This window comes from Alexandromys fortis, unplaced genomic scaffold, assembly GCF_014885135.2.
Source record: "Alexandromys fortis isolate MF-2015 unplaced genomic scaffold, M_Fortis_MF-2015_v1.1 scaffold_12, whole genome shotgun sequence".
Classification (NCBI taxonomy): Eukaryota; Metazoa; Chordata; class Mammalia; order Rodentia; family Cricetidae; genus Alexandromys; species Alexandromys fortis.
In genome coordinates, this window is record NW_026067937.1 from 3044386 (window position 1) to 3064287 (window position 19902).

Consider the following 19902-nt stretch of genomic DNA (forward strand, 5'->3'; position numbering starts at 1 on the left):
TATTTAAAAATCTTATCAGACTAGAAACATTAAAGCCTTGATAAGATTTGTAAAAATTTATAGGGGCAGCTGCTTCAAGGCCCGATGTGAGTTATGAAATCTAATTTTGTTTTCATAGCTCCGTGATAAAATTTTGTCAGTGTTATAAAAAGGGTCTTTGGTAAGACTGACCAGAAACCTGAACTATCTGGCCAGGCAATAAAAACACATTCCTTAACTGCAAAGTGTCAGGCAAGCAAGGTTTGACTGAAATTGATCGATAAGTCTTCCTTTTACAGCTGAGCGCACTCACTTTGCCTCACAAGATAATCGTGTTTTTTTTTAATGGTTTTTCCATTAATATCAGACTCTGGTGTTAGTGAGAGACAAGAAAGACAAGAAAGACATAAAAATGTAAAAAGAGAAAGAGAGGCCACCAGGATGATTAATGGGAGGGCAAAGTGCTTAGGAGGAGAACTCCGATCTTTTGTTACTATTGTGGGTGTGAACTGTGTCCCCTCAGAATCCACATGCTGAGGGCCTGATCTTCAACACCTCAGAAGGTCACCTGACTTGGGAAAGGGACCCTTACTGGTGTAATCAGTGAAGGTGAGGCCGCTCCAGAGTATGCTGGGCCCTGATCGCCAGAATAACCAGGGTCATCACCAAAGTGGGAGATTCAGACCCTGGCATTTAAAATAGTGATGAGAGAAATTAGAGTGATATTTTAAAAAACAAGGAAAGGCAAAGATTGTCAGTTGTTTTGGTTTATTTCCATGACATAGCAAAACGCCTGGGATTAAGTACCTTAAAAGCCACAGAAACTACTTCCTCAAATTTCTGGAAGCTGGGAGGTGTCTGTTCACAGGGACAGTAGAGTTTGCCTGTTGAGGGAAGACATGCTTGCCAGTCCCATATGGCTTATCTTCTTATGTCTTCACAGAGAGTATGGGAAAAGGTCGCCCTCTGAAACCATTTTTGTAAGAGCACTAATCCCCAGGGGTATGATCTTCAAAGGTCCCACGCTTAACAGGATTACACTGGTGATTTGGGGAGAAGCCCCAAACATTCAGACCCTAAGATAAGGGCACTGAGAATCCAAGGATACACAGGGAGCATGTTCTTGGTCCTTAGAGGGAATCTGCCTTGTTCCTACCTTTTCCTTGGAATTCTCGCTTGCAGAATTGTGAGACAAGGGTAAGATGATTGTGAGACAATATACAGCCAAGGTGGCTTAACACATGTTGTGGCAACTGCTGTGACCTGAACATGCAAAATTCGTGTGCTGGCAACTTAACCCTCAATAGCACTAGGAGGTGGGACTTCTGGGAAGCATGTCGGTCACAGGGCCTCTTGTTCTAATAACTAGGTGAGGGCAGCTACAAGAACGAGTAGAAAGTTGATGTTCCTTTGTTTTCCGGGCTTATGCCATGTGAAGACAAAGTGAAAAATTCTGAACCAGATACAGATGGCTTTAACTTGATCTTGGACATCCCAGCACCCAGAACTATAGAAATAAATTTATGGGTTTTTTTTTAATTAATCACTCAGCCTCAGATATTCTATTGTAGCAGCCAAGTGTGGACCATAGTCATGTCTCTCATTGAAGTCACTTCTAGTGTCCTTGTCTGTCACAGAACCAAGGCATGACTTCTTTCGGTGGTTCTCTGCACATTTAAGCTGGGCTTCTAAGTGCAAAGGTAACCCTAGATACAGATCTAGTGACCCTTTGTAGAAAGGCTTTACAGAGAGAGGGGGGGGACTTTAAGACCCACTTAAAATGACTGCTGCCACCGCTTTTACAGACCCCTTGCAGCTCACCACTGTACCAGAACCAGACTTTTCAAGCCCATCTAATGGAGAGAGGAGCAGCCTTGCAGACAGAACCCCCAGCCAGTGAGTACCAGTGAGTTGGATGGTCTCTTGAAGTGCAGGCAAATGTTCCTTCCAGTCTATGAAGTGTCCTAGACAGCAACAGACGTCAGCTCAGACACAGAAGGCCCACAATAGATCAAGTACACGTGAACTCTTCTGAGAATTAACCTTGGCCATTGAGGAAAACGTGTGTTGGCACAATCAACTCCATTCCAAGTCTGTGATTTGTAGAGCGTAACAGGTGAGGATGGGTTAAAAAAATGACACTGGGACTGCAATTTACAGGAGGGGTGGGGACGCACCGGGCTCCCTCATATTTACTCCTTTGAAGGGTGCCTCCTGAAGAGGTGCATGGCAATTTCAGAGCAACCGAGAATTGAAGGAACAGATACTCGTTTTTGGAAATCTCCCCAATTGGCTGACTCCCATTTACATGCTGTTTCCAGCAGCAGAGATCAGTCTGGGTCACTCAGCACTACTGAGTAAATATGCTGAAAATGATTACTCTTTCAGACAAACGGTTAACTGTTCTCAGATTATCTGTGACACCGCAGGCCGAAGTCACAGCAATCTAACCTGGGAGCGAGTCCATGTTACCTCGTGATTTATGGAATGAGAATTCTGGGTGCTCGGTGGGACTAATTTAATACGAAACATTCAGATATCTGTCTTCTACGGCCATTCATCTTTCCTTAGCCTGCCTGCACCAGGGGGCATGTGGTTCAGAGAGCCGTTCCTCCCGTCTCAGCCACAAATCATCGGGCTTGTGAAAGGGAGTGACAGGTCTTCGCTTCCAAGCCAGGCTGCTTGGGAAGAGAATCTACGTGGGCTCTGACAAGAGCCGTGTGTTTTCCAGTCTATCAGGCCGGTACCGTGAGCAGCAACTGGTTCAGCTGGTAAAGAAGGCATCATAAGCTTAAGCAGCGTGAATTTGGTTTACCTTCAAGGACGTGTAGCCAGTGGATAGTGTCTCACCAGCCAGAGCTGAGTTGCTCTGATGGGGCACTGTGATCATCTGTTCATGTGAGGAGAAGGAAGTCTCCTGGGAAGCCAAATTCTCATACAGTACATTTTCCATATATTTAAGGCCAGTCATAGCAGTGCCTGGAAAAATAAAATAAAATGAAAAGCTTTCTTAGCCAAAGAGTTATCATAAATCTCACATTCATTTAATGAATGTTCATCCTATGTTAAAAATAACGTTTACAGCAGGGTGGTGTTGTTACCCGCCTTTAATCCCAGCACTTGGGAAGCAGAGGCAGGCAGATTTCTGTGAGTTCAAGGCCAGCCTGGTCTACAATGAGAATTCGAGGACAGCAGAGAAACTCTGTCTCAAAACAAAACAAAACAAAACAAAAAAAAATTCAGGCTCTTGATATTTAGAAACCCAAATCTGAATAAGCCTGACCTTACTGTAAAGGGGTTTTCAGATCAGGGGAAGAAAGCTTATGTCTATTGGGGTAAAGGAAGTTTCTGTCCCTGCAGTGTCAGAGGAGTGGTCAAGGGACATGGCCTGAGAGAGCTGCAGGAAGAGAATGTGAACATGTGTGGAGGAAGAGAGAACATGCCATGTGGGGAAAGTGAGGACGTTCACAGAACCCTGTGAGCAAAGGACCAAAGCCAAGATGGCTGATCCAAGGCTCTGCAAGGCCTGGAGTGCCAAGGGGGAGTTTGTTCTTCAGTGTGTGGACAAGAAGCTCCTGAAGGACTTAGAGTAAGAGGGTTTGTGTGGGACAATTCTGTATTCTGTCAATTATGTTTTAAATAAAAGCTGATTGGCCAGTAGCCAGGCAAGAGGTATAGGCAGGACAATCGGACAGGAAGTAGAGGCAGGTCAATGAGAACAGAAGAATTCTAGGAAGGAGGAAGCCCATTCCCCCCAATTCTGTCCAGACACTGAAGAAGCAGGATGTGACCTACCCTGCTGAAAAAGTTACCGAGCCATGTGGCTAACATATACAAGAATAATGGGCTAATATAAGTTATAAGAGCTAATACAAAGCCTGAGCTAATGGGCCAATCAGTTTATAATTTATGTAGACTTCTGTGTGATTCTTGGGGGCTAAAAGCCTGTGGGAACTGCAGGACAGAAACCCCAACAAGCAGGCCCTCATGTTACAAAGGATGGCATAGGTGATTTTCATTCTAGAAAGATGAGCCCCGCTACTACACTTGTAACGAAATGGACACAGAATTAAGTTGATTCCTGTTAGACCCGTAGATGAACAGATCACTCAGCCCTCATCAGGGAAGCTTCTTTTTGTAGTAGACAGTAATTATCACAAAGACCCACACTGGTCTGTTTAGCCCTAAAGGTTATCTTTATATCACGCCCCCTCCCTTCAAGACTCAGGGATTGTTCCCAGAGGAGGAGGCAGAAAGATTGTAAGAGCCAGAGGAAGTGGATGACTGTAGCGCAGCCATGTTTTCTGCATGCAATGTGCAGTCACACATACGAATTGACAGTAGCTGTAACTGCATGCACAGGACTTCCAAGACAGACAAAGTCCCAGCACAGTGGGAGCAGGTGGCCAGGAAGCCCCCATCCTCACTGAGGAACTGTTGTCAATTGATGGCTGCTGGGAGGAAAACCCACTTTCTTGAGGGATGTGGTCCACCAGGGGCTATTCGTGCTCCAGCAGGTACCACAACATCTATGTATACACAGACAGCAATAACAAGTGAGCTCTGTAGGTTATGGCAATGACAGGAGAGGAGAGAGAAGAAGAAAATGGAGAGGAGGAGGAGAATACATGAACTTGGAGGATTGAGGAACTATGGGTGGGGGAGGAGTAGGACGGGAGTGAAAGGAGAATGGACTTGAGCAAAATACATCGTGCGTGCGCATGTATGAAACTGCCAATTCTTCAAAAGGAAAAGAAACTAGAGAGGAGAAAAGGCTAGGGGCAGAAAGTGTGCAGTGGTGAGTTATAGGGCTGTTTTCATCCCGATGACTGATGACTGGCCTGAAGACAGTGAAGGTAAGTAATTTCACAGCCAGAAGAACCCTAGGAGTCCCGTTTCAGCCATAATAAAAAGTTTCAGCCTCTGTTGTAGCCTCAATTCCTGAGTCAGACAGAGGACCCGGGATGTGGCTCCCCTCTGAGGCTGTCAGGCACTGCCATAGAGGTTCACATAAACTTCTCAAACACATAGCTTTAGTTACATGCACAGATGTGGATCATACAAACTTTTCATGTGAACCATACCGTACCTATCAACACTTCTCCGTAGCTGTCCTGCAGCATGAAAAGGGGTTATCCTCAGTGGGAGGCTAGCCTAGGATGCATGAGATCACATGTCAAACAAAACCAAATGAAAGCTATCAGAAACAACAGAATATTGGGATGGCCATGGGACACAGTCATGGGCTCTTCTTGAAGAGGCCTCCAAGAAGCTTGAATTCTAGGGCTGCTGTGTATCTTCACTGCCCTGATCACCCTGGCAAACCTCCATCACCAAAAAGAGGTGGAGTATTTTGGGGACTTGTACCCTGAACATCTGCAACAGCTTCCCTATTAGCTGCCCTTATTCGCCACTGGATCTCCCAATTTTATGTTGGTTGTGTAGCGCAGTGACAAAACCTTGTATATACTGTGTGCATTGACCAAGACAGAGGTATTAAACTGTATCTCATACATTCTTTCTACTTCTAAAAACATGGCCACTAGAAAATTCTGAGTGGCTCGTGGTTCCTTTCTAGTCCTACTAGACAGCCCTACCTTCCATCTTCCTTCACACTTCCATGGCTTGGTAAGTGTTCCCTCAAGGACCATCTGCCTTTAAGGGCCTGGTGCTCAGAGTGTGCATTATTATGCGTCCTTTTGGAGGTGAACACTATGAGAAGGAAATGAGGTCACTAGCAGGGGATACTAGGACCTTCGCTCTCTTCTGTTTCTGCTTCCCATGTGCCAATAGGTGAGCAGCTTTGCTTTACCGTGTGTTCTCTCTGTGATGCCCTACTGTGCCACGTGACCAAGGGAAACAGGTCCAAGTGGTCTTAGACTGACACCTCCAAAACTGTGAGCCCAAAATGAATCTTCAATCATCTAACTGAAACGGCCTAGGTACTTTTCTGTAATAATGCAATGCTCACACAGGTCTTCTGAGCATGTTGGGCTCTTTCCTGATATTATCTCTGTTTAGGAGTGCCATTTCCCTACAGAAGACTTTCTGTCATACATTAAGTGCTCACCCTTCACCCAGTCCCTAATTATTCTCTAACTTATTTTGACAAATTTTGACAATTTTTGATCAGTTTATTTATTACACATAACTACTTTATGAGACGTGCAGAACTTCTGAGTGTCTCCTACCCACACACACCATGTGCTCCATGGGGATGGAAATCCCATGTCATATTCACCTTTGCATGCGCAATACTTTAACAGCAAGTGCACACACACACACACATACATATACATACACACACACCAATACACATAGGCATACACAAATACACAAAGACACAGACACACATGCATGGCTAAATACACGACTCATGAATTAAATCTTTAAAATACTGATTTTCTTTGTGTTTTCTACACAAAGAAAGTGGCTTCTAAAGAACTGTTTGGACATTCACATTAACTGAGCCAGGCAAACGCTAGAGAGGATTAACCTTCCCTGCCCACGTAGCTCCTACACCGAGGAAGGGCTCTCAACTAGGGAAAGCAGAAATCCTGTTTTCATTCCAGGTCTCTCTTTATCTCTCTTCTTATAAAACTGTATTAGAAAACTGGTTCTTTTAACCGACTTCAAAATTATCCTGCTACTTGTCTCTGTCCCATGACTCTGATATTATTTCTGTGACCTTTGAAATAGGTTATTGTTATTATTCTTATTGGCACCAAGCCTGCTTAATTAATATGAGAAGCTGTCATGCCTGTGATTCCGTTTGTCCTCCCAATATCCAGGTCTAGTTCCAGCCTCTTAGGTCGTTGGTTCTGACTCAAACCATTTAAATATGGGCATAATGGCTAACACTCAATTCCAGCACTTTTGAGGCTGAGGCAGGAGGATTGCTGTGAAGTCATAGGGTGTCTGAGCTCCATAGTGAGCTCTACACTAGCCTGAGCTAAGTGAGAGACCCTGTCTCAATAACCCAACTTTAAAAAATAAAAGACTATCTCCCTATTTGTTTGTTTATTTTTTTTTTGTTTGTTTTGGTTTTTTCGAGACAGGGTTTCTCTGTGGTTTTGGAGCCTGTCCTGGAACTAGCTCTTGTAGACCAGGCTGGTCTCGAACTCACAGAGATCCGCCTGCCTCTGCCTCCCGAGTGCTGGGATTAAAGGCGTGCGCCACCACTGCCCGGCTTATCTCCCTATTTGTTTAAGGAAATGGTAATGAGCACACACAAGGGCAGTCAGCTAGGTCCAGTCCTGCACACACAGCGTAGGGTCTGGCAGGGACTAGAGAGTAGTCTTCAGATTGGGACTTCCAGCTTGGGCCACCAGCTGACAGTAAACAGCACACTCCTCGGCAAGCCCTGAACTCCTGACAGAGCTCCTTCAACTGTGGCGACTTCCCATACTTCCTCCCAGGTGCTGGATAAAATGCCACGTGCAGGCGCTGGGATCACGACATCTACCAAGGGGCCTAGGAATCTGCATTTCCAACAGGCTTTCCAGGTGCTTCCGTGTGCACTAAAGTATGGGGACTATTAGGGAAGCATCCCTTGTTCAGTCACGGGTTCTGGGGAGAATTTTTATCTCTTTTTGTGTATCTGCTCATGTGTGTATGTATGGTTGTTTGTACATGCACATGCAGGAGGCCAGAGGACAACTCTGGGTGTGGTCACTCAGGAGTTGTCTACCTTATTTCCAGGCAGAATCTGTTCTAGGCCTGGAGCTCACCAATTAGGCAAGGTCAGCAGGTCAACAAATCCCATCTCCTCTTCTCCAGAACTGGGATTACAACTGCACACCACCAAACCCAGGTTTAAACGTGTTCTTTGTTTTAATTAACATAATCACACCCATTTCTCCCCTTCATTTTCCTCCTATGTTCTCTTCTCTTATGTCCCTACTCCACCTCAAATTCATAGCCTCTTTTTCTTTGATTATATATACATATGTATATATGATATAGTTACATATATATGTACACACAGGTGTGTATGTGTACAAATACATAATATAACCTGATGAGTCCCTTTACTGTTGCTTGTACATATATGACTTAAAAGGTGACCATTGGTCCCTTGTTCTCTGCATTTTAACCAGTTGTGGTTTTCTGTAATGGTCTGTCTATTGTAAAGAGAAATTTCATTTATCTGGGCACATAAGTATTTAGAATGAATGCAGTTAGGCATGAGGCTAGTTTAGCAAAGCGGTGGTTGTGGGATCTCTTCTGAGATCCATGACTTCACTAGCCCTGGGTAGTTGCCTGGGTTTCTGGTGCCAGGCATGACTTTCCTCCTGTTGAGCATGCCATAAGTCCAATTGACTGCCAAGATAGGACTAATGCTATTGCACCTTTAGGGATATCTTTCCACGCTGGTAATTGCTGCGGCTCACACCCAATCTTTTTACATAGGTTCTGGGCATCAAATTCTTAGATCCTCATGCTTTGAGGGCAAAAGCGCTTTTCCAATTAAGTCACCTTCTTGGCTAGATTTAAATTTTTTAAAATAAAAAATCAGACTTGAAGTTTCGTAGAGAACAAAAGACCAAAGACAAGGTCTTTTCATAGAGAAGGGGAGAGGAAAGAGCGATAGAAAGGAAACAGATAGGATTCAACTCTCACACTCTGGGAGGCACTAACCCGAGAGTCCCAGGACATTCCCATCTTCAAGCTTGCCCCTTGAGAAATGCAGCTATCAGTGGTGGTCCTGAAGTTGGTCCAGCCGGCCAGGTGTCATGGCTGCACTGACGTTCTTCAGCATTCACAGCTGTGCTTTGCATCAAAGTCAGCGTTCAATTTGTCACCTCTGCTATACAATTAACTAAGGAGTACCTCATCATGACAGCTTGGCCAGACCTGTCTACCCCGAAGCTGTCAGTATGTGTGTTAGTTAGATTTCTATTTCTGTGAAGAGACACCGTGATCACATCAACTCTTAGAAGGAAAACGTTTAACTGAGGGAGCTCGCTTACTGTTTCAGAGGCTCAGTCCATTGTCATCGTGGCAGGGAGCATGGTGTGCCGTGCAAGCAGACATGGAGCTGGAGGAATAGCTGAGAGTCCTACATCTTGCAACAGGAAGTCGACTGACATGCCGTGGGGTATTCTGAGCATATGAAACCGCACAGCCTGCCTCCACAGTGATACACTTCCTCCAACAAAGCCATACCCTTTCCAACAAAGCTGTACCTTCTAATGGTGCCTATGAGATTATGAAGGGCAATTACATTCAAATTACCACAATATCCTCCCGAAACCCTTGAGAGTTCAGTGTTTAATGAACCATGAGCAATAGTATATTCAATTCAGAATCACCATCTACTTACCTTATGAGCAGAACTTTGGGCCTCTGCTCTTTTGCTCTCCTCCCACTCAGTTGCATGGGGACACCAGCACTTCATCTCTCCTCCTATATTTCTATTTGCATATGTAGTACAGGGTGACAGCCTGTAATACTTCTGCATTACAGGCTGGGAGAATGAAAAGATTCTGTGGCTTGAGAATGGGAACCCCCGGGATATCTGCTGCTACTTGGAAGGTCCAGTGGCTTTTAGCAGCGTCAGTTTTGAGTGGGCTGTGTCAAACTTAATTTGTGTTTCCTTATGACTTTGCAGCCCCACACCAAGCCATGCAGGCAGAATTCTGGTTTAGCGTGTTGAGAATGAAACTGCTGCTCTCTGGTTCAGGTTACCTTGCTTTGGGAGGGAGGAAAGTCTGCTTCGAGCCAGGAGGAAACTGGAGTCCCTGGTCTAATAGACACAACTGAGTATCACTGTCTGAGGGCCCAGATTCTGTTTGGTTGAGAAGATCTGCATCTGACTTTGTTAGATCTAGAATGACACAGACTTGGATGCTCTGATCGTATCCTCCCAAATGATGCCACCTCCTGGACAGCTCATTGGGAAATCACAAATCTCTCGTTGACATTCAACACATTAGAGCTGTCCGTGGGTTAGCCTAGAAAGGTCACAGCACCCAGAGGCCATAGCTTCTAAGGGAATTTGTGGCAAAAGAAGACAAATTTACCTTCATTTTTTTTGGTTTTGCTTTCTCTTTATTTTGTTGATTTGTAAAATCATATTTAGTTATTATGAGCAATCAAGAAAAAAAATAGAAATTCGTAGTGACTACATTGAAATACCTTGGTGATTTGAAGCATTGCCGAGTCCTGTCTCACAAAGCACGTAGACGCACTCAGGTGGAAGGTCCAGTTACAGTCATGTAACCTCACACGTGTGCTATGTGTTATCAGCATTGTTAGAATCTAGTTCTGAAAGTGATTGCCAGTGCCGGTGTCTGTGGCTGACTCCTGGCTCACCTGGGGAGCCAACAGGGACTATGTTTCTGGGGAAGGTGATGGCCTGCAGGGTTCTGCTTTAGTATCTGATAATAATGGCTCTCAGTTGATACAAAACAATACTGAAATCTGACATAGGTATGAAATGGATTCACATTTGATAAACATGTCTCCAGAGGAACTGACTGCATTTATTAGAAGCTCGGGACAAGTCACCAAGTTAAAATAGCCTTTTCCTGTAGTCCTCACTGAGGGGTAATAACTGCTTCCCGGTTAGAATCAAGCCAGTAAAGAGAGGCGATCAGAAGGGAAAACTCCGGAGTGGTTTAGCTTTATGGAAGTCAGCACTGACTAGGAATGCTGTGGATATTCTAGGCAAGCTGTCATCTACAGTGAGTGTGACTGCCTCGCTAGGAAGACGTGATGTGTTGATGGCTGTTAGCTTACATCTAAAATCCCATTTGCTGGCAGCAGAGAAGTTCACTTAAGGCTTTTGCCTGATGTCTCCTGGTGCTTGATAGGACGTTGTGTGATAGTATCAATTTTCGCTTCAGGCCTGTTCCCACGCAACAGTGAAGACTTCACAAGAATTTGCACATTTGATCTCGGGCGACGATACCGTTTTTTACAGCGAGGCAACTTTTCCCTGGCAGTAAATGATAGGAGCTTCTGCACCTAAAGAAATGCATGTGTTTTCACAGAATTTTAAAAAAAAATGTTTATTTCCTTCATAGGGGTTGTGATCAAGTCATTTCACCGCTAGGAAAGACCCAGTTGGTGGGAGGCTGATGGGCCACTGTCAGGCCAGGGACAAGTACTCTAACCTTTCTTCTTTTCTTTCAGGATTGTTAGCAAAACAGAAGGAAGAAAAGCAACGTGTGGTGTTGCTTCCTCCGCGGCACACAGCTGCCCTGGGTCACCTTTGCTTCTGTCACATCACACGAGAAATGTCTGCCATGGGGCGAACTGCTGCTCACCTGACGCCTGAGATTCAGCCGGCATGGTGTCCCAGGCATCAGGGATTTATCCATGCAGCCCGGCTGATCTGCAGACTGGGACTCAATACAAGGCCTTTTGCAGCAGTTGCCAAGAGCCCCCTTCAGTAGAAATGACACGTTGCCTTTCTGTACAACGTTAAAGTGGGGGATGGAGCGAGGAGACTGGCTGTGCTGTTGTGTGTATACACACCTAGCCGTTCTGGCAGAACTGTGGCTGGTACGGAGGAAAACAGGGAGGAGGGGTGGTTCCCTGACATCCCACCAGCAACAGAGCCAAACTCAGGCCTGGCACTGACTGGCTATTTGTTTTCTGAATGGTCTTTCCTCTTCCCAGGAACAAATTAACAGGCAAATTCCTCTTGTCCTGTGGAAGTGGCATTAAAACTTCAGAGACACACATATTCACACCCCTCTTCCTTACATGACCTTTCTTTGAAGTACTGTGTTTAGATCCTTCCTGCATTTATATTGAGAACATAGTCTACGACTTCTTACTACCAATCAGTCACTATAACCACCCACCCTCATTCTCATGAGTGACACCTAACTGTGTCCCGAGAGAGGCCTGCGGAACTGCAGAAAAACTGGGGAAGAAGAGACAGAGGTCTGTGTTTTTGGTAGCCACCAGGCATTCCAGTTTTATTGGGTATGTGAGGGATTCTAACAGAAGCCCCAAAATCAGAGTAATGGAGCCAGAAAAATGCCACTTGAATTTAGGGTTCAGTGGTCAAGAGTCATTTTATTATCAATGTCCTAGCTATATACATACATACATGTGCATAGACGTATGTTCCTTGATCCTTCTAAGTTACTTTTCAGCAACTTTTATTTTCACAAAGAAAGTTCACCTAAGATGGTCACATCTTCCTTGCATTATTTGTCTTGTTTTGTTGCCGTTCCAGGAGCAGACTCGAGACATCCAATGCTACTTCACACACAATGTGGAAACTAATAACCTTTGAAGAAGACTGAGGGAGCTGGGGCATAGCTCAGGACGCTTGACACACCACTCAAGTGTATGTCCAACAGCTAGGCTCAAATCTCAGTGGAGGGTGGGAATAAGAGGGGCACTGTGTACAGGTTAAAAGGGACAAAAACGGTCATGTCATAACTAGCCCTTGAGAATCTACACATAGCTATATCCATAAAATACAGCACAAGATATGAAGCTCTGCTTGAAATTAGTTGTTTGGCTGCAGGAGAGATAGCAGCTTCATGGATGGTGATACCACAATGTCTGTGGCTTCGCGGCCCTGCTGCCTCCGGATTCTGGCATAATTCGCTTTGATTTCCACCAGCTGCTGCTTTTCTGTTAAAAGAAAAGCACATAGCTATTTAGAGACAGGTCAACATGTTTATAGAGTTCAAGTATAGAATTAACGCGCAGGGTGATGAGGGCATCCAGGCTCCCTCGGCCATCCTTGCATTCTCATCACACACTTCCCTGTGCCCACACCGTCAGGTACATGCTGCTGTTCTTTGGATGTCTGTGCAATCGAGGGGAGGGGGGAGCACTAGAGTGTGATGATACCTTGTTTGTGCTCTAACAAATAAAGCTTGCCAGGAGATTTGATTGTGGAGCTAGCCACTAGTTAACCATAGAGGCCAGGCAGTGGTGGCACACACCTTTAATCCCAGCACTTGGATCTCATGCGTTTGCTCCCAGTAATTGGGAGACACAAGCCTTTATTCCCAGCACTAGGAAAGATGGAGACAGGAAGAGTTACTGTTGGGCACAGAGAGAAATTTAAGGAGGGAGGAGCCAGGAGTTCATCCCCTTCCAGGTTGAGGAGTTGACAGGTAAGAAGTGGCTATGGCATTCTCCTTTGTCTCTCTGATCTTTCAGCATTTACCCAAATTTCTGATTCGAGATTTTTGTTACTAAAACCAATTAGAATTTACAGTACATTAGAGAAGACTTCTTTCCAAACAATACAATGTCTGAATAGGAAGCTCACATTGGAGTGTGGTACAAAGACCAAGTCCACTGAAAAGCTGGAAATCCAGGCATTGTGAACAGCATTTGTTTGGCCTTTACTGTAAAGGACAGAAAAGTATTCTTAAGTGTTGAGGATGTGAGAAAAAGACGCCATTCAGAAAGCTTCTGTTTTGTTTTGCCGATGAAATTCATTTTTAAAAAATCAATATAGTACATCTGCTTGTTAATTTTTGCATTATTGTGTATGAAATAAATAATTATCATGTTTTGAGACCCTCAGAATGTCTTATTTCCTCACACACCCTTTAGCTAGTAGGTCACAGAAAAAAGTCACATGTGGAATTGTTAATTAGCTAAACATCTCATAAGTGAGTAAAATACATTCAAAAGCATTTCTCTTTATTTTTCAAGTATTTGGAAAATATAGATTCCTGTTAGATGATACTTTTATTTTACTTCATGGAAACAACAAAATGGCTTCAAAAAAATCAGGTTCGAAGGAATAATTAAATTTGCTTCTGTGACCAATCATACTGCCCAGAATAGACATGACTCATTTCTGTGACCAATCATATTGCTTAGACAGTCATGACTTACTGGAAAGAAATCAGGCAATTGGGGGAAGCCACAAACCCTTCACCAGGAAGGCGACATGGAGCACCCATTTCCACAGGCCAGGAGCCAGGTTTGACGTCACAGAAATGGGTGCCTATAAAACTGAAGATTTGAAAATGAAGGTTTGTCTGCACAGACGTGTAGACATGCTTAGCAAAGAGAGAAATGGTAGGGAGACTACTATTCGAATTTCTAATTTTCTCCCTCCTCCTCACAGATTTTACTGGGGAAGAATTTTCTGGAGATTTACTTGCTCCCGGGAAGGCAGTCCGGGTTTTCCTGTGTGTGTGTGTGTGTGTGTGTGGTGTGTGTGTGTGTGTGTGTGTTGAGGGAGGGGGTTGGATACTCTTTGTGATAACTCTCCTGAAGCAGGCATAGCTTCATTCATCAGTCAGACCCAGCGAGCACTATGAAGCCAGGAGGCCCGTGCCAAGAGCAGGAAAGACTGAGCTGTGAGGAAGAGGGACCGAGCTAACGCCTGCTGTCGCTGTCCCCATTTCCTCACTGTCACCATTTGAAAGGTGCTCACTGTCATGGTTGATATTGAGGGCGACTTCCGGGCTGCAGCTGCAAAGTGACCCGCAATGACCTTTGCTTCAGGGCATTCTCTGCCATGTGGGTACTACCCCCAGGCGTTTGGTCACAGCAATAAGGAAAGTAACTGGTGTGTTTACATTCACAAATAAACTGGAGCCTCTCAGGACAGGAAGTCTTGTGTATATAGTTCTGACAGGGTGTACACTTTGAGAATACAGAAAGCTGTCAACTTTTACAAACGACAACCACCTTTGCCATTTCTTAGAATAAACCATGTGACAATGGTTTTTTCAGGCACACACAGATGTGAACGTCACCTTCATCACGTGGAATAGGCACAGCATGAAATCATCCAACAGTGTTCAGAGTTCAGCAGGCTAGGACTCTGCAAAGAAAGCTAAATGCTCTAACTCTTCAAGACCTTGATAAAAGAGGAGGTGTCACCCATACCTTTTGAGGTCATAAAGCCACGTCCTGCAGACACGCAGACAATCATATCCTTCTCTATGCTGTCCCATGACTGAATGAGCTCCCCGTTTGAGGTGTACAGGGTTTTGGCAGGGTGGAACATTTTCAGACGAGCAGTGCACTCATCCAGCAACTGAAACACAAGGGGACAGCCATATTTGAATGACCAATATCGCAAAATAGTTATTACAACGCTTTGTTTTGAGACAAGGTTTCATGTAACACAGACTCTTAGCCTCCAACTCACTAAGTGGTTGAAGATGACCTTGAACTTCTGATCCTCCTTCTCCTACCTCTTGAGACCTGGGATTACAGGTGTGCACCACCAGGCTGGGTTTCTGTGTTAGCAGTCTCGGGGCCTCATGAATATTGGGCAAACACTCTACCAAAAGAACTATATCTCAATCCTCTAGAGCAGTGGTGCTCTACCTTCCTAATGCTGTGACCCTTTAATACAGTTCCACAATGTTATGGTGAGCCCCAATCCTAGAATTATCTCTCTGCTATTTCATAACTGTAAGTTTGCTATTGTTATGAATTGTAATATAAATATCTGATATGCAGGATATCTGATGTATGACCCCAAAGGGGTCACGACTCCCCAATTGAGAACCACTGCCCTAAAGCAATGCTTTTCAGAGAGTTCGATCCTTACTTAAGCATTCATTCAGTTATATATACTTTTAGGACATAGGCGGTAAGAAGGCTTTGAAGAACGGCACACAGGGAGTGTCTGCTGACTTTCTTTAAAGTGAGGGAACTCCAGAGGTCTTTGGGGAAGTTTCCTTGTAGGCACTATTTTTTTTTCACAGATGAAGGCATCTTGGTGTTTAACAAAATTATAAATACAGCAAATCTTGGACTAGGAATCTGGACATGACAAAATAACTTCAATTTTTTTTCCTTTTTTTTCAATTTTTTTGCTTAATGACCAAAGAACTAGACATACAAATAGTGAGGAAACCCAGACCCTAGCCTTTGTTTCACAAACAGAAGGTCTGGAAAATTGGTAGAGGTTGTATATTTTATCAGCTAAAACACTTAATAAACATAGAATCACCGAATGAGAGAAATCTTGTTATAGAATGTACTCTGTAATGGAGATGACATTCAAAGCAGGTTCCAGAGTAGAAGAAGGAGCTTTTCTCAGTGGGTAGGAATAATTTTATCCTTAGGAAGCTTTGGTCAATCAAATAATGACGAAATCAATAATAAAAATGAGAACATTTAAACGAAAAGGTAAATAGTAAACTTTAGAGCATTAATCGTGTTTTTGTTTACTAAAATTAGACATTCAGAAAATACAATGGACGAAAATTTATCACCCAAACAAAACCAAACAGAAATAATTATTTTTAAAATGTGAGTTCGTTTTATAAGACCTATACAACAATTTTACTGATGGACCAAAAATCTGATTCCATGTACATAAAACTGCCACAAATCTGACTGTGAAAAGGTGTCAGTCACAAAAGTTGTCAATTTTCATGAAGTTGATTAATAGTCTTGTACAGCTGCAGTCAAAATGCCCATGTGATGATTTTATAGGGGGGAAAAGGACTTCCATGATTTGTTTACAAGATTCAATAAATAATAATACTGCAGTAAAATATGATAGCGAAATGAAATAGTGAGTAACTGTCCCTTTCAGGTAGCAAACTATGTTATAAATTGACAATAGTTGTAAAAGCATAAAGTGCTACAGCCCACTTAACAGCGGGGTGATCTCTACAAGAGTGTAGTGCCTTCTAAACCGGCATTGCAGCCCCCACAAGGACCAAGGCTAGCCAGTAAACAAAGCTGAGAGAATCATTTTAAGCCAACAAAGATGAAAATATTCTCAATTAAATTTTCACCAGAAAAAAAATCCACATAGTTGTTAAAAGAAAAACAAACATAAAGATTTAAAATAAAAACCACTGAATCTTATTATAACCTTGATATAGTGAAGAATTATCTAAAAATCTTAAAAGCAACAAATGAACATATCATTGATTACTTCTTCTATGTTTTCTAAAAAAAAAAAAAAAACATAGACAAGTGGAAAGTCGGATGCATGCCACCATGGGTCTGATAGTCACATGAAACAACAGAAAAATGCATCTCTCATCAACATGCAAAATGCATCCAACAGCAAACTGCAGAATTTCATAAGAAACCTGGAGAACTCATGATGTTATATTGTTATTCAGAACAGAATGCTCTGAATGAAAACACAAAACCTGTCAATATTCTCTGTATAAGTCACTGAGACAAATAAGCTAATATCAGCCTGTACCATCTCTCTTCAGTCATGTGTGCATGTGTGTGTGTATGTGTGTGTGTGTGTGTGTGTAAATGCACATAGGTGCCCATGTGTGGTAACCAGTAACAGATGCCAACTTTGGATGCAATCTGTCCCTTCCCAACTTTTCTTTAACATAACTTTTTTATTGATTCTTCGGGAATTTCACACTGTGCACCCCAATCCCGCTCATTTCCCAGTTCTTCCATGTTTACCCTCTGCCCTTGTAGCCTCTCCCCAAAAAAGAAAATTAAAAGAAAAAAGAAAAATAAAAATATTTCACTTCTCTGTCCTTCCTGCCTTTCCATCATATATTCATCATAGTGGCCTTGGCAGCTGTGGTGTGTCACAGAGTAGACCCGTTGGTCCCAACAGATTTACTTTCAAATGTTCATTGTAATGAACTGTTGGTCTGGTTTGAGACCACCAGCTTCTGGTACACCATCAATACTGGACCCTCACCAAAACTTCTCCTAGATATCCTGCAATTGCCCTGAGTCTTGGCTATCCTGTGGCTATGCCTCACACACCCCAGTAGGTCATAGATGGAGTAGAAGCTGGAGTGTGCCAACTCAAAGCCTTGCATGTGGGCCAGGATGGTAGCTGAGTTAGTCAGTATGGGCCTCCACAGGACTGCCCCACTCAGGCGAGGAGCAGGTCCAGCTCTCTCATGCCCACGCCATCGGGGCAAGCTCTCCTTGTGGTGAGAGGTGAGACCAGTTCTTCCTTGTGGGAGCCAGCGGGGGTTGCGGAGCAGTTCTCCCAGGGCCATTGAAGGTCAGGCCAGCTCTCCTGTGCCCACACCACTGGGGCCAGTTCTGAGAGCTGGGAGCTCTCACACCGAGGCAGCTGGTGAGAGGAAAGACAAGTTCCCCCATGCCCAGGCCACCATAGCCAGCTCTTCCATAGTGTCCAGTGATAATATGGGGCACTGACATCAACACAGACTCCAGCTGCTGTAGGACCACAGACCCAGATATGGCCCTCAACCACAGCTCAGTCCAGACATTCCATGGCACTGGTATTTCCCTGTGGCAGCATGGCCCTCGGACACTAACAGTCTTAATTCCCACTTCAACCATCTTTGAAGATGAAACCTCAAAGAGACACATGAGGTTAAACATGGGTATGAAGGAGGGGCTTAACCTAACAGGGATGGTTTCTTTATAAGAAACAATAAAGCCCCCTTTTCAGTGACACAAAGAAAAGGTTGTGCAAGAACAGTCAGCAAGCAGTGGGAAGGCATGTTGCCAGAAGCAGGAGGTTACTAGTCACACTAGAACCACAGTCGGAAAAGCTGAACAGGAAATCAAGCTATCTATAAAGTCTCATCCCCAGAGACCTCCTTCCTTCAGGAGGTGGGGCCTCCTGAAGGTTCTACAACCTTGTCAAACAGTGCCACCTGCTACGGGCCAGGTGTCTGAAGGTTCTACAACCTTGTCAAACAGTGTCACCTGCTACGGGCCAGGTGTCTGAAGGTTCTACAACCTTCTCAGACAGTGCCACCTGCTAGGGACCAGGTGTCTGAAGGTTCTACAACCCTTTCAGACAGTGCCACCTGCTAGGGACCAGGTGTCTGAAGGTTCTACAACCTTCTCAGAGAGTGCCATCTGCTAGGGACCAGGTATCTGAAGGTTCTACAACCTTCTCAGAGAGTGCCACCTGCTAGGGGCCAGGTGTCCAAACACCTAAGCATGAGAGAGGAAAAACCACAACACATCCCAAGAAGACAGTCATCCATCTCCCTACCCTTTGATGGTAAGTGTCGTCTGCTTACCACACCACATCAACGCCAACACTCATGCCTGTGCTTGGCACTTCTCCTCATCAACACTTCCTCTGCCTAAGCTGCTGATGCACAACTCCTTTCTCAGGTCTGTCAGAGGTGGCAACGGACTCCTTTGTATTATTGTCCCCTATCTGAGGGATAAAGTTTCCTTCCCTCGATGGCTGAACTGAACTTCCACTAACCCGGCCTTTATCTCTTTAGTTAGCCCTCTCCAAGAAGGTGACCAGTTCCCTTATCACAGAAGAACAATCTGACTTCATCATAAAAACCCAGAACATACAAACACATGAGAAAGAAAAATAAAAGTAACCCATGATCCAGCCCAATCAAAAATGAATACTGAGAGCAGTTAAGTCCTTCCTCGCTGCTTTCAATTTACAGTGTATGTGCGTATAGAATCTAATTCCGTGTGCCTTACATTATGTTTATTTTACTTAGTGTATCTCAGCCATATTTGTTGTTTTTATTCTCTCTTAAAGTTGATTTTAATTGAGTTATGATATTCCTTGCTACGTGCTATAATTCACTTAACCAATTTCCGATTGATAAACTTAGAATTGCTTCTAGTTTATCTCTATTGAAAACACTTCTGTGATTAATATCTCTAGCAAACAAACTTTGCATAGGTTCATGAAATGATCTTGGGGCAGGTTAAGGTTCAAGTGTGAAATACCACCCCCACAGTCTCATGGGCTTTAACCCCATTCCACAACTGGTGGCTGTAGTTGGTGGAATCTTTAAGAAGCAATATCTATCACCATGCACAAAACTCAAGTCCAAATGGATCAAAGACCTCAATATCAGTCTGAACACACTGAACCTGATAGAAGAGAAAGTGGGAAGTACCCTACAACAGATGGGCACAGGCGATTGCTTCCTATGTATAACCCCAGCAGCACAGACATTAAGGGCAACATTGAATAAATGGGACCTACTGAAACTGAGAAGCTTCTGCAAAGCAAAGGACACTGTCACTAAGACAAAAAGGCAACCCACT

At 44.0% G+C, this 19902-nt stretch overlaps 1 protein-coding gene across 5 annotated transcripts in view; it reads right to left on the reverse strand.

The window, feature by feature from the left end:
* Window positions 1-11975: 11975 nt before the first annotated feature.
* The window catches only part of Dcdc1 (doublecortin domain containing 1), a 154422-nt gene continuing 146495 nt past the window's right edge, over window positions 11976-19902 (reverse strand). For 4 of the 5 annotated variants that reach the window (XM_050147094.1, XM_050147093.1, XM_050147095.1 and 1 more), the window contains 2 exons: window positions 14815-14965; window positions 11976-12582 (listed from right to left, as the gene is read on the reverse strand). In XM_050147094.1, the coding sequence (XP_050003051.1) occupies window positions 12455-12582; window positions 14815-14965 (279 nt within the window). In that variant the 3' untranslated portion in view covers window positions 11976-12454. The remainder of the gene's footprint in view (window positions 12583-14814; window positions 14966-19902) is intronic. The other variant, XM_050147098.1, reaches the window with a different exon arrangement.